The sequence below is a fragment of the Neofelis nebulosa genome, chromosome 5, assembly GCF_028018385.1.
Source record: "Neofelis nebulosa isolate mNeoNeb1 chromosome 5, mNeoNeb1.pri, whole genome shotgun sequence".
Classification (NCBI taxonomy): Eukaryota; Metazoa; Chordata; class Mammalia; order Carnivora; family Felidae; genus Neofelis; species Neofelis nebulosa.
In genome coordinates, this window is record NC_080786.1 from 147,836,233 (window position 1) to 147,850,539 (window position 14,307).

The following is a 14,307-nucleotide window of genomic DNA, read 5'->3' on the forward strand; positions in this document are numbered from 1 at the left end:
AGGCAGAGCTTAGGCCACATCACCTTGAAAGCTGCTCAGTAGTCCAAGGATGGCTGGCTACCTCTGGGCTGGGTGGCCAGTCCTTATTCATTCTGCTATGGGAGAAATGTGGTCCCAAGCTTGGTGTCGTGTGCATGTGCCTATTAGGTCAGCTCAGATTTCCCAGCTCTAGAACTGCATAGCCAGATGGAAAATGAATGGCCGGAGTGGGAACACATGCAGTGCCTTTATACTCTTTACTAGTCCGGGTGGAGTGCCTTCCATCTGCCCTCACTGCTCCCAAACAGTACCTACAGTTCCAAAATTCTACGTCCCCATTCTCAATTTTGTGCTCGAGATGTATTTGCTGAAAGAACAGTAACTTACGACGGCTTCTATAACTGGGAGAAGTATAAAATGAATGCTGACCATGGAGTGCCTACTCTGGGCCAAGTGTTTTCGGCATTGCACACGTATTAATTATCAAAACCACCATATGACAGGCACGTGCCTACTTCAGTAGATGGGGAAACAGAGAGACAGAGTAACATGTCTAAGTCCTATGTTTTGAATCAAGACGCCAACAAAACTCTAACTTTCTAGTATTTACAGAAGTATGGATGTTTGTAACCCATAATTGTGAAGCTAAAATCTGGGTATTACAGAAACTGTCAATAACTAGGATGTTTAATGATATTTCAAAGCACAAAGTACACCATCCCTCAGAAGTGGGAGTTACACACACATTTTATGACACTACATTATGATCAGGGTAATTGGAGTAGATCAGTCTCAATTCAAACCAGTACAGATATACGATATGGGGAAGAGATATTAACTCAATAGCCTTGTTGGTTAACTCTTCAAAAACTAGAGAACATATAACTACAAAAAATGGAGGTGGTATTCGTCAGAAAAAGAAGAGAGACTAAAAGTTTTGGTATCTTGTTTGGCTGAAAGTAAAAGGGATTCTGAATGACCAGCTTAATTATGATCAAGAAGGTCCGGAACAGGTAAACCCTAAAAGACCGCTGGAGGTGACACACGTATGCCCCAGACATGCTGCACCAGGCTTGTTTTCAACGAATCTCTGTTCATTTAAAAAAAAAAAAAAAGGCCAGAGGCGCGGGTGAGGAATTCTTTTTTAGCAGTTGTTCTTCTGGGCTGAGTCCATGATAATGCAGATAGCCAGACTTCTTTCAGAACTGGCTCTAGCCCCGAACGGGGGAGACTTCACTGCTCTGTGACCCAACGAATCTTGCCATTTTCTCCAAGCTGTACAGTTCCACTGGCTACGAGCTGGAGGGCTGCGGGAAATAGTTTGTGCTCTGCTAATTTCACTCTTTCAGACAGAGTTGTAACGGTGTCGCCCCTCTTCACTGGAACAGCTTCTTGTAAGATAATCTGTCCAGCATCTACATCTTCCTGGGGAAGGGAAGCAAAAGTTTTGAACATTACTTTCTAGCCGGTACAGTTTACATACAGACAGTAATGATGTTTTGGTAGAAGGAGACATACTCACAGCTACAAAGTGCACAGTACACCCAGTGACTGTGACCCCGGCTTCTAGGACTTGCTCATGTGCATTTGAACCCTTAAAAGACGGCAGCAAGGATGGATGGATGTTGAGCATTTTCCCTGGAAATTAATGAAACCACAGTGGTCAGAACTTAAAGATCCTATGTATATTACCAAAGGAATACATGTTTTCCTGTCTAGAATGAGGGGTCAGCAGGAACAGGATTTCTCTGGGATGGGTGTTTCTTTGTGAAAGACAGAAATGAAGGAAAGGGAAATCTAGCTTCTCATCCAAGAGGTCCCGGGGGCAGCAAGTTCTTGCCTCTTGCACAACTGAAGATCCACCCAGGGACTCTGAATAGGTGCCTGCAGTGACTGAAAGTCGGATGGGATGGGTCAAGTCCGGATCGTAGAGCTCGAGGAAGATTCGGCTTGTCGCTGACACACAGGAGATTCCTGCACAGCATCTGCGTGCTTGACTTCTAACCACGAAGTGGCACGTCCGCCAGCCAGATGCTAGGTTAGTTCTGTGAGCATTATGTCACCAGAGGCACTGCCAATTTTGTATTCTGTCTAACCACATTCACTTAAGAAAAACTCTTTGGAGAGAGAATACATTTATTGCCCGAATGTAGGCACAAAAAAGGACACTTGGACGTAGTCAAAATGTTAGCGGAAAAAGCAATGACATAAAGTGTGTTTTCCAGAAACTGCCTTCCCTGCCATGTCTGGCAGTGGTCTATACTCCCTAAGAATGGACTCTTCATTTTGGGATATAGGGAATCACTTTCCTTTGCTTCTCAGCAAGTAAAAATGTCTCTTCTGAGTATTTATTTAGAAGATGAAATGTTAGTAATGTGAGTAACCTAAGCTGTATTAGAAAAAGTGATAGTTACAGCAGGCCAAAGAAAACTGATAAAAAGAGCAGGAAAATAAAAAGTCATTGGGTCATTCATTCTTTGAGCAGAAGCAAAGGAAATTAAATTATGACCTGTGTTAAAACGGCCCAGTAAATATTTCACAATTGGGATTGTTTGGGAAGCTAGCCACCCTGTAGTTTGTTTTCATTTGATTTCTCAATGTGGTGTCAGATAATTTTTGCTTACCATTCCATTTTCTGACAAAGGGGCCAGATAAAATTCTCATGAATCCTGCAAGACAGACTATGTCTGTGGAGAACTCTTCAAGGACTTGGTCAATTGCAGTGTCAAATTCTACACGACTTTTATATAATTTATGATTGATTACCTGTAATAGAAAAAGATAAGCAAAATCTTTTTAAATGAATTACCAAAAATAATTTAAAACTCAACCTTTACGTGGACCATACTTCACTTCTTTCTGATGAAGACGTGCCTGATGGAAAGAATTAAGGAATGGGGAGGACGGTGTTGAAAGGCACACACCGTGATCCAGAAAGCCAAAGAACAAGCTGTCCTACAGACGGAAGTCTTGTGGGGGCGGGTTATGAGTTGAAATACAGTCTACAGGAAAGATACTTTTCAAAGTAACTCACTCTGGTGGGAATTCCGGCTCTTTCTGCTTTATCTAAGCCAGCCACTGCAGCTTTGTTGGAGATAACAACAACGATGTGTGCACAGCTACTTGGCTCCCTAGTATTGTCTATGAGGGCTTGGAGGTTTGATCCTGAAAAAGAAAAACACAAGTAAGCTGACATTTCTTAAAAGAGGTTCTGCACCGTTCTGAATAATCAATGGTCAAGATTTCCAAATAAATGTCTCAGAAAAGACTGGCAAAATACATGAGGTTTTAAAATTCCCTTTCTTTTGGGATAATAGATCAATAATAGCTTATGGAAGCACAGGCACTCTTGGTTTTAGGATATGTAATTGCTCCTGCAAAATAACACCTTATGATCTAGCAGAGTAATAAAAATAGTATAACATTTTAAAAACTGATGAGGTTGGGGCGCCTGGGTGGCTCAGTCGGTTAAGCGGCCAACTTCGGCTCAGGTCATGATCTCGTGGTCCGTGAGTTCGAGCCCCGCGTCGGGTTCTGTGCTGACAGCTCGGAGCCTGGAGCCTGTTTCGGATTCTGTGTCTCCCTCTCTCTGACCCTCCCCCGTTCATGCTCTGTCTCTCTCTGTCTCAAAAATAAATAAACGTTAAAAAAAAATAATAAATAAAATAAATAAAAACTGATGAGGAATAAGCTGCTTAATTAAGCAAGAAAAAAATCCTCTTTTTTTTAAGATTTTATTTTTTTAAAATGTTTATTTTTGGGGTGCCTGGGTGGCTCAGTGGGTTGAGCGTCCAACTTCGGCTCAGGTCATGATCTCGCAGTCTGTGGTTCGAGCCCCGCATCAGGCTCCGTGCTAAGAGCTCGGAGCCTGGAGCCTGCTTCGGATTCTGTGTCTCCCTCCCTCTCTGGCCCTCCCCTGCTCAGGCTCTGTATCTCTCTCTCTGTGAAAAATAAAACAAACGTTAAAAGATTAAAAAAAAATAAAAAGTTTATTTTTGAGAGGGAGAATGCACGAGTGAGTGAGGGACAAAGAGAGGAGACAAAGAATCCAGAGCAGGTTCGGCGCTGCCAGTGGAGAGCCTAACACAGGGCTCGAACTCAGGAACTGTGAGATCATGACCTGAGCCAAAGCTGGATGCTTAACCAACTGAGCCACTTAGGCGCCCCAAAGATCTTACTTTTTTAAGCAATCTCTAGATCCAGTGTGGGGCTTGAATTTATAACCCAGAGATCAAGAGCTGCATTGCTCTACCAATGGAGCCAGCCAGGCACCCAGAAAAATGAAGCCTCTTAAGAAGAAACCAGTATGGCCTTTACAACAGTTTCTTTGCGTTACCATCAACTTGGGCCTAAAGTATACTGAAACCTTAAAATGGACTTGGAAAGCAATTACATTTCCGGGAACGTATCCTAAAGAAATAATCAGATATGCACTTAAAAATGCATATTTATAAAAATGCTCATAGCAATGCTGCTTATTAAAGTGGGGAAAATAAACATGCTATATATCCATCTGAGAGAATACAGTGCTCTTATTACTTCACCCCTCTGTCTACAACAAACATAAATTTCACCTTATTACTAGTAAATTAAAAAAATTAAAAAAAAAACCCTCAGAAGTTGGCTGGAGGGGTTGTGGGTGGGGAGATGGGCTAAATGAGCAAGGGGCATTAAGGAAGACACTTGCTGGGGTGAGCACTGGGCATTATACACATGAGACAGGTCACTGGAATCTACTCCTGAAATCATTACTGTACTATGTGCTAACTTGGATGTAAATTAGAAAATAAATAATAAAAATCATAAAAAACAAGCAAACAAATCTCAGCTGTTGTAACTTTTCAACTACAGAGCTACGGTACAAAAGAAGTTGTATTTTCTATCTTTTCCAGTTCCTTTTTCTTCAGTCATCTTCGTGATACCCTCTACTCTTCCTTTAGGTGTCTCAAATGCCTGAGAAAAGTGTAAAGACTGAGGATACAGAAAAATAATAGCCCTTAATGACTCCCTGCCCCATTCTACTGAGAGTGTCCTCACGATCTGAAGGAGGTTTTTTTTTTTGGGGGGGGGGGGGGCGGGCAGGAGGAAGGAAGGAGGGCACATCTCACCTGTTCCAGATATTAAGACAGCCACTCTTGCCTTTTTTGGTTGGACAGAGAAATGATTTTTCAGAGTGCCATTCTCCAATACTGATCCATTTGCTTGCATGGTTTCAATCAGATGCTTGACTTTCACACGAGGAGAACCTTCATTTCAAACACACCCAGTAAATAAGAATAGAACAACAGTGAATTAACAGTAATGGAAAGAAAAGTATTTTATGAAAACTGAAAATACTTTATTCTGCAAATAAGATATGCATGGACTAAAATGAAGAATAGGCTTGTATTACTTAAAGTTACTCACTCATAAAAACTTCCTGAAAGAGAACATGTATTGATTACCTACTTCCAACTAAAAGCTATGGCGTGTCACTGCCTCCTGACCTCAGGGTAGGCATGTAACCCAAGCAAGGCCATTCAAAGATTTGATACAGGACGTTGAGGAAGAGAGGGCCTCTTTCCTAATGCAATGTGAGCTCAAGGATGTGGGCTCAAGAGATCTTTCCGGTATTTGGAGAACTGGCCTGAAAAGGAACCTACACAATAAAGGGATGAAAGGCAGATACGACATCACCAGCAAGTACTGGCGTCTCTGTCAGCTCATCTGAGTGGCTTTTCTGCCACTCTGTCAATTTCTAGTACGTCTGACAGAGTCCTGTGTATACACGGCACTTGTCAGGGCGCCCGCTTCACTGGCGAGCTGAGCTGAGTCACAAAGCACAGCCTGAGGCAAGGTCTCGCATGTGGGCACAGGACTTAGAAGATGACCCCAGGAAACCAGAGTGAAGATCTGGGAAGAATGATCTGGAAAGCCAGCGTAAGAGTGTGTTACTAAACTGGTCGCCACTGGGGGCAACTGGGGCTTGACTTCCCCTGGGACCGCAAAGGCACCGTGAAGACTCTGCCTCAGAACTGCTCCCTTCTTCTGTCCCTAAAGTGGGGATTTCTTCACTCCACTGGTTAAGGGTTGTCTTCTGGGCTACAGTTGTGCATATGTGACCACCACACAAGGTGTCAGCACCCTAGGGCAGGAGGGAAGAGGTGTGTGGTGTTACTGGCTTCTGTCCTGTCGCAGCTGTGTGAACACGGGTGCCGTACAATGGCTGTAATAAAATGTGGGCAGGAGCTCGAGGCAGGGCAGTGGCATTTCAGGTTACATACCTAAGAGCAGCTAAAGAAGGAGCGATTTACCTTCAGGACACGCAACCACCTTGCCAATCACCCAGGCTTCTTCGCTGTGCTGCTTGATATCCCTCAGAATCTGCTCTGTCCTATCCTTTGACACCACGAGGACAGCCCCAACCCCACAGTTAAATGTTCTGGCCATCTCTTCCTCAGAGAGGTGTCCTTCTTGCTGTAACCACGAGAAGATCCTGGGGATCCTCCAGGTCTGGGCATCTGAAAACAGGCAAGATATGTTTCATGAACCTATTATCTCACACAACGTATAACGTATGCATATATACAAAGCTGTGAATTTTTGGGGGGATCCATCTGTACCTCAGATATCCACAGCATTTTTGCTGACACACTTGGCCAATATTCACAATTAATGGAATATTGGTTTTGTGCTGCATTAACTATGTTTTTAGGAATCCCCTAATGGATTAATTGTATTCCAGTAAATACAGTAAATCCCAGTAAAGGTTTGTGAATGTTTAGTTGGGTCTTAGCAATGACCAAAATGCACCCTAAGTATGATGCAAAACTAGGCGGCTTATGTTACAGATTTAGAGGAATGTGTACACTATTTAAAAGAAGTTACGCTATATAAAAAGTTAAAATCAAAACCCTGTCCTGCTGTATTTACTTTAAAATTTAGACTTAGGTCTGCTATAATACAAGAAAAATCTCTAATAAAAGTTTATTTTTATTCTTTTTTTTTTATTTGAGAGAGGGAGAGAGAGATATATATATAGAGAGAGAGGGAGACAGCACATGTTTGTCCATGAGCAGGTGAGGCACGGAGAGACAGAATCCCAAGCAGGCTCCACACTATCAGCTCAGAGCCTAATGTAGGGCTTGATCCACCCCCCCTCCCCACCCCCCCGTAGCATTTCATCTATATGTCAATTACATGCAAGGATTTTATGCCTTATAAACATGGTTAATAAAGCAAACAGAAGTAGAAAGGTCAGCCCTATTTTTTCTGAGAAACCCTAACAGTTAAGAATTTAATTTTCTTGCATAATGGAGTTTTCCTCCAAATGGTTTTCTGAACAAAAAGTTCCTTGTACCAATCTTACCTAAATCCACTCCAAATTTCTCAGGAAGGACTCTGGGGATGTTTTCTAGCAATCCTCCACCAGTAATATGGGCAAAGGCCTTGACATGTCCTGAACGTAGGACAGGTAATAGCGAATGGCTGTAGATTCTCGTTGGAGTCAGAAGTAAGTCCCCTGTGTATTGGAGAGAGAAGATAAAAACTTAGCCTATGAATGTAAAACCAAATCATATATAAAAAACAATTCTGAAATACAGAATAATTTGACCCTGCACAGACACACCAGGTTTTACAATAAGGTCCCAACAGTAAACTCACAGGACAAGGTAATTTATTCCATTCTAATTTACTAAGGAAAGACTAACCCATTAAGTGGTTGCTCAGACATTTCCAAACAGGAGAGTTGAAACCTGAGTGCTTTTACCTAAGGTCTGGTCACCACAGCCATCAGGTGCTGGAGAGGAGTACTGGAGGGAAGATTTTGCTACAATTTTCCTCACAAGGCTAAATCCATTGCTGTGAAGACCAGATGAAGCTATTCCAATAACAACATCCCCTTCGGTGATTCTTTCCAGGTGAGGGAGTTTCTGATCCCGCTCCATGGCACCGACGGCAAAACCGGCCAGGTCATACTCTCCAGGAGGATACATGTCAGGCATTTCTGCAGTTTCACCTCCTGGAGGAAGATACACCAAGAACAAAGAAATCACATAGTATTTATAAACCTGTCTAGGAAGTAGTGACACCAGCTTTTTTTTTTTTTGAGAGAGCAAGAGTGTGCACAAACATGAGAGCCAGGGAGAGGGGCAGAGAGAGACAGAGAGAGGGAGGAGGGGAGAGACAGAGAGAGGGAGGGGGAGAGAGAGGGAGGGAGAGTATCCCAAGCAGGCTCCAGGCTCAGCACTCAGCATATAGCCTGATGCAGGGCTCGATCTTACGACCCTAGGATCATGACCTGAGTCGAAATCAAGAGCTGGACTCAAACGACTGAGCCACCCAGGTGCCCCTCTTTTAAGTTTATTTAAGTAATCTCTACGCCCAACATGGGGCCTGAACTCATGACCCGAAATCAAGAATCATGTGCTTTTACAAGTGAGCCAGCCAGGTGCCCCCTGCTCTTAATATGAACAATTAAACATGTGGCTATATTTCACAAATGTTCAAAAAAAAAGTATGTATTCTATTAGCTGCCTAACAATTTTCAACAAAGTACAATTTTAAGGCAAACAGCCGAATTCCCATGAGGGAGAAGTGTAGCTTCCCAACAGCATGACATTCAAAGGATGAATGCTTGGTTGAATATGATGTCATTCCTATGGCAAGTTTAGAAATGCTTTCACCGGTATTCGATCTTTATAATCACTCTACATTCTAGATGATAGTTAGTATTAGCTTAGAGAAGTGACGTACTCAGGCCTAAATCCAAATGCCCTGGCCTAGAAAGTACAGTTCACTTTTGTGATCATACGTAAAGACAGGGTCTAGGCAGGCAGACTCCAAGTTATAAATGGTTCTTTTTTTTTCTTTTTTATGCATTTTTTAATGTTTATTTATTTACTTGGAGAGTGCGTACTTGAGCAAGAGTGGGGGAAGGGGGGAAGGAGGGAAGGAGAGGGAGAAGGAGAAGGGGATGGGGGGAGGGGGGGAGGGAGAGAGGGAGAGAGAGAGAGAGACGGAGAGAGAGAGAGAGAGACGGAGAGAGAGAGAGACAGAGAGAGAGAGAGAGAGACGGAGAGAGAGAGAGACGGAGAGAGAGAGAGACGGAGAGAGAGAGAGAGAGAAAATATGAATAAATCCCAAGCACACTCCATGCTGTTAGCACAGAGCTCAATGCAGGGCTCCATCCCATGAACCGTGAGATAATGACCTGGGCCGAAATCAACAATCAGATGCTTAACTTACTGAGCCACTAGGTGCCCCTAAACTGTTCTAAGCAATCGTTGAAGGGGTGCCTGGGTGGCTCAGTTGGTTAAGCATCCGACTTCGGCTCAGGTCATGATCTCACTGCTTGTGAGTTCGAGCCCTGCGTCCAGCTCTGTGCTGACAGCTCAGAGCCTGGAGCCTGCTGCAGATTCTCTGTCTCCCTCTCTCTCTGTTCCTCCCCTGCTCCCTCTCTCAAATATAAAATTAAAAAAAACCAAAAACAACACTAAAAGACGGTTGAAAAGGCAATTTTGGCTGTTGGGACATATTTTCCACAGAAATGGTAATATAAAGAAGGTAGTTTCACCACTCGGACTACACATGCATTTTGCTTCAAATTCTCATATATATTTAAGTAGTATTCCTGTGTTAGGTACATTTTATTCCTAGTGTCACTTCAGTCCGGAAACATTAAGATTTAGGATGCCAGGAATCATCTCCTTCTGCTGCAGGCCAGTAAGCAGGAAACTGCTAACTCTGTCTGTCCATGAGGCCATTGAGAAAGATGGGGGTGGAGATGCTAAAGATCAGGGAGAAAGGCAAGGCCTGGCTCACAGTCTAGGAGTAGGAGTCTTGGGGACAAACCTTTGAGGAGAAGCTTGAGGGCACCAGGATCTAAGTTTTCTTCTGGTAATGTTATATATATTTTATTTGCTTCATTTTGTAATCTACAGTTTTTCTTCTTATCTATATTGGTACCAATCGCGTTTATACACGGGGTAAAATACAGTAAGAAAAAGGACAGGAGATTAATGGATGCTCGGTCATACCAAGGAGAGCACATCCAGCTTTCCCACAGGCTCTGGCAATTCCAGCAACAACAGCTTCAGTTGTATCGAGGTCAAGTTTTCCACAGGAAAAGTAATCAAGGAAGAAGAGGGGCTCTGCCCCTTGGGCCAGAATGTCATTTACACACATTGCAACCAAATCTTGGCCAATGGTATCATGTCTATTACACTGCTGGGCAATCTAAAGAAGCACAATAGAAATGTCCACATAAGTGAATAAGCTCCAAATAATATCTTGTCAGTTTATCAGTGGAGGCTAATAAATATTGCTGCTCCGAGCACCCAAAGACAAAATACTAAATTCTGATGAGCTACTTGATCCAAAAGTATCCCATTTAATCCCTTCAAATAAGCTTTCCATCCAGATAGAGCCTCAACAACATTGTGCTCTCAGAAATATACAGATATTTTAGCCACATTTTATGGTTATTTGGTATAGTTCTCTCTAGTGCATATCAAGAGAGGAAAAATATGTATTTGATTTATAGTAAATTCTCTCTTAACTTTCCCAAAAGGCCTTTAACCACATAGGTGTCTGATTACCTTCAGTTTAGTCCCCACACCATCTGTTCCACAGGCCAGAAGAGGATCTTTGAAACCAGCTGCTTTCAAATCAAAAAGACCAGCAAAACCTCCAAGATCAACATCACAGCCTAATGGGGAAAAAAATTAAATACTTGCTGCATTTCAACAGATTAAACATGGATGTACAAACAACTTCTTCCTAAGCATGGCTAAAACAAGAGCTGCTTTTCCTGAGAACGGGGGAGAGCACCACATGCTCAAAGAATTGATCAAGAAAGTAATTAAATATTAAAGGAGCAGACATATCTAAGTTTAACATCACGGATAAGAAATGCTTTTCTTTCTTTTAAATGTTTATTTATTTATTTTGGGGCACCTGGGTGGCTCAGTTGGTTAAGTGTCAGACTTCGGCTCAGGTCATGGTCTCACAGATCATGAGTTCGAGTCCTGCATCAGGTTCTCTATTGGTGCGGAGCCCGCAATGGATCCTCTGTCCCCCTCTCTCTGCCCCTCCCCTGCTTGTGCACTCTTAAAAAACATAATAATAAAAATAAATAAATAAAATATTTGAGAGAGAGTACAAGTGGGGGAGGGGCTGTCAGCACAGAGCCCAACTCAGGGGTCAATCTCAGGAACTGTGAGATCATGACCTGAGCCAAAACCAAGAGTTGGATGCTTAACTAACTGAGACACCCAAGCGCCTCAAGAAATGCTTTTCTTAGTATTATAGACAGGAAAGCAGAAAACTGGGTATGGCTTACATAGGACAAGACTTACAGGAACCTGGCATTAATTTGGAACATTTTCCTCAGTAAATTACAGATCAATTCTCAATGTCTCTCAAAGTTAATGAATGAACTAGCAAAGTATAGGCTCTGACTTACCTGGTCTGGAGGTAGCTTTTGCTAAAGGTTTAATTTTCTTGACCAGCATATTTCCAGCTGCAATGTCTACCCCAGATTCCTTGTAAGTCAGGCCCCTAAAGAATTAAACAAAACAAAGCACTTCACCTAAATGCCAGGGAAAGTTATTTTAATTTTAAAGTATTATTTAAAACAGAAGATATCCCTAGTGGTTTTTAGCTCTCTGAACACGGTAGGCCCCATCCACAGATTTTAACGTGTCTAGGGCAGGCCCTGGAAATCGAAATGTGTTTAAATAACTTCCTCAGTTGATTCAGTTGTATCATCACTATTGAGAACTACTTCTCTTATTTCTTCTACAAGTATTCCTCACAGGCAGCTACATATACTAATATTTTGCCACAACATCTCTGTTCAATTTTGGTATGGGAAGGAAAGGAATTCTAAAATGGAGTAAAGAAAGTGAAGATGAGGATTATATGCACTCTACAAAGAAATCCCTGAATAATGAAACTGGACTCTTACTGCAATAGAGAATTGTGTAAGTTTCCTTACAGCCAAAGACAGTAAGAAACCAGATAGAAACACACAAGAGGAAAGCAAAACCAGATAATGATACTCAGTGCACCATTCCCTTCTAAATAAGGCCAACACATTGAACCAGTGCATCTAGAGATGAAGTTCATGAACAGCACTGGGAATTCAGTAGCCTTGCCTTACAAAAATGAGTACTTTGATCTACCAGAATGTAGTGATACATGAATAAGTATGTGAAATTTTGTTAGAAACACGGTGTCAGGGTACAAACAGAGTTGATGGCTTTGGCCATTAACTCCAATGAAATTAGCAGTCCAGAGTCATGCTCAAATAGGAAAACAAGTTCTACTGGTTTAAAAAAACCTTTTCTCAGGTAGCAGCTGGCATTATGTCCTCTCATTTTCTTCATCTTTAATAAACTCAGACTAGTATTAAGACCACAGTCCCTTGAAATAGGTCATTTCAATGGAGAATCTATTTATTTTAAAATGAAAAATAAAACTTTTAGCATGGTATTTTAATGTTCTTAATCCTAAAAAACTTCCAGTATTTAAACTTTAAACGTTTGTCTAGAAGTTAATAGTATTAAGTTTAATTAAGTTACTAAAAATTTCTCATTTTGTCCTAAAACCTATTTATTTCTCACAGATGAACTCAATGAGTTGTAATTACGATATTTAATAAATTGAAACACCCACATTTGCAATTAATAGTTTATTGATCTTACAAAAAAATAGCTGTATGTACCAACATATAAGGGGGTCCAAAAACATATTTCAGTAATAAGTATAAACACAGTAAAAAATGAGACCGCCAAAATTTAAAGTATAATCAAATTAAGTTGCAAAATTACATGGCCAATATTTTCATCTTGAATTCTTGAACAAAACCAGGAACTAAGATAAACATACAATAGTAATGTTTAAATATATGATAACTCAAGGAATAAAAACCTCTTATCCCCATTTTTATTTATGAGCACCTGACAAATGATTATATGTATTTAAAATATACAACGTGAAAAAGTCCTTAAACTTTTCAAACACAAAAAGGTACTATGAAGCTTTTTCCATTTCATCTGAATATTGTTTTAACTAGTTTTGACTCCAACTAAATGCAAATAAAAATCAGATCAGTCCCACAGAGAGAAATTATAGAATGACTTAGCACAGGGTTAATAGAAATTCCTACATACACCAGTTCTGAAGCTGTGCTAGTTCTGAAGCTGTTTTATCACCTTGGTAGGAAATTTACCTGGGCTGTTGGAGATAAGCTATGGCACGAGAGCCAATGTCCTTCCTGTAAATGGCTCCCTCAAATTTTATAGCAGCTAGTCCTTTCTTGGCTTCTTCAAGGGCTGAAATGAGATTTTCCTGGATGGCTGTTACCGAAAGGACTCTACCCCCACTAGTCACCACTTTGCCATCTTTCAGGGCAGTGCCTGCGTGGAACACCTCCAGTCCTAAAGCTTGAGCCTCAGGAAAGCCTGTAAGAGAGCATATTTACATAATAACGGCAATCCATGCGTCTGAAGTAGTTTTTAGTTTTCATAAGGTTTTTAAATAAGACTTTTATTTCACTTAAATGAATCTTCACAGTAATCCCATCAGGAAGGAATAAAGCACCAGGACAACAAATAGACCCTCTCTCTTAAGAACAGCCCGTTCTGCTATTGGGTGACAGGTGTATTATCAGAAACATGTGTTATCATAAGCCTCATGTGAGAACTTCTAATAGGGGAGGGAAAAAAGAAAAAAAAAAGAACCCAAGTCCTGAAAAGCTTAGGACCTAAACATAGAGGTGAACCTTAAACAATGTCAGGGTTAGGGGTGCTGACTTCCCTTGACAGTCCAAAATCCATGTATAACTTCTGACTCCTCAAAAACTCTACTAATAGTCTACTGTCCAACAGAAGCCTTACCAATAACATCAACAGTCGATTAATGTGTATTTTGTATGTTACGCATACTGTATGCTACATTCTTATAATAAGGTAAGTTAGAGAAAAGGAAATGTTATCAAGAAAGTCATAAGGGAGAGAAAATGCATTTATGGTATATTGTGTTGTAAAAAAAAAAAAATCCACGTGTAAGTAGACTCATGCAGTTCAAACCCATGTTCTTCAAGGGTGAGCTGTACAGTTATTTTCTCCTGATAGGACATTAAAAACTAAAACTTAAAAGATGGAAAAAGGAAAAACAACAACAACAACAACAACAAAAACCCTGTAAACATCAATGAATAAAATCTTCATTTGATTACATCTTTTACTTTTGGAATTTCTTTTTTATCATAGCCATCTAAGTTGCTTTCTTCTTTAAATAACCAAAGGAATAACTGTAATGCAAAACATATTCTTAATCTTT

General features: G+C 41.0%; 1 protein-coding gene across 3 annotated transcripts in view; it reads right to left on the reverse strand.

The window, feature by feature from the left end:
- Window positions 1-648: 648 nt before the first annotated feature.
- GART (phosphoribosylglycinamide formyltransferase, phosphoribosylglycinamide synthetase, phosphoribosylaminoimidazole synthetase) overlaps window positions 649-14,307 on the reverse strand; it is a 28,968-nt gene continuing 15,309 nt past the window's right edge. For all 3 annotated transcript variants that reach the window (XM_058732483.1, XM_058732480.1, XM_058732481.1), the window contains exons 11-22: window positions 13,196-13,427; window positions 11,426-11,520; window positions 10,560-10,669; window positions 9,999-10,197; window positions 7,730-7,981; window positions 7,328-7,480; window positions 6,273-6,479; window positions 5,088-5,225; window positions 3,014-3,144; window positions 2,604-2,745; window positions 1,502-1,617; window positions 649-1,404 (exon numbers count right to left, since the gene is read on the reverse strand). In XM_058732483.1, the coding sequence (XP_058588466.1) occupies window positions 1,213-1,404; window positions 1,502-1,617; window positions 2,604-2,745; window positions 3,014-3,144; window positions 5,088-5,225; window positions 6,273-6,479; window positions 7,328-7,480; window positions 7,730-7,981; window positions 9,999-10,197; window positions 10,560-10,669; window positions 11,426-11,520; window positions 13,196-13,427 (1,967 nt within the window). In that variant the 3' untranslated portion in view covers window positions 649-1,212. The remainder of the gene's footprint in view (window positions 1,405-1,501; window positions 1,618-2,603; window positions 2,746-3,013; window positions 3,145-5,087; window positions 5,226-6,272; window positions 6,480-7,327; window positions 7,481-7,729; window positions 7,982-9,998; window positions 10,198-10,559; window positions 10,670-11,425; window positions 11,521-13,195; window positions 13,428-14,307) is intronic.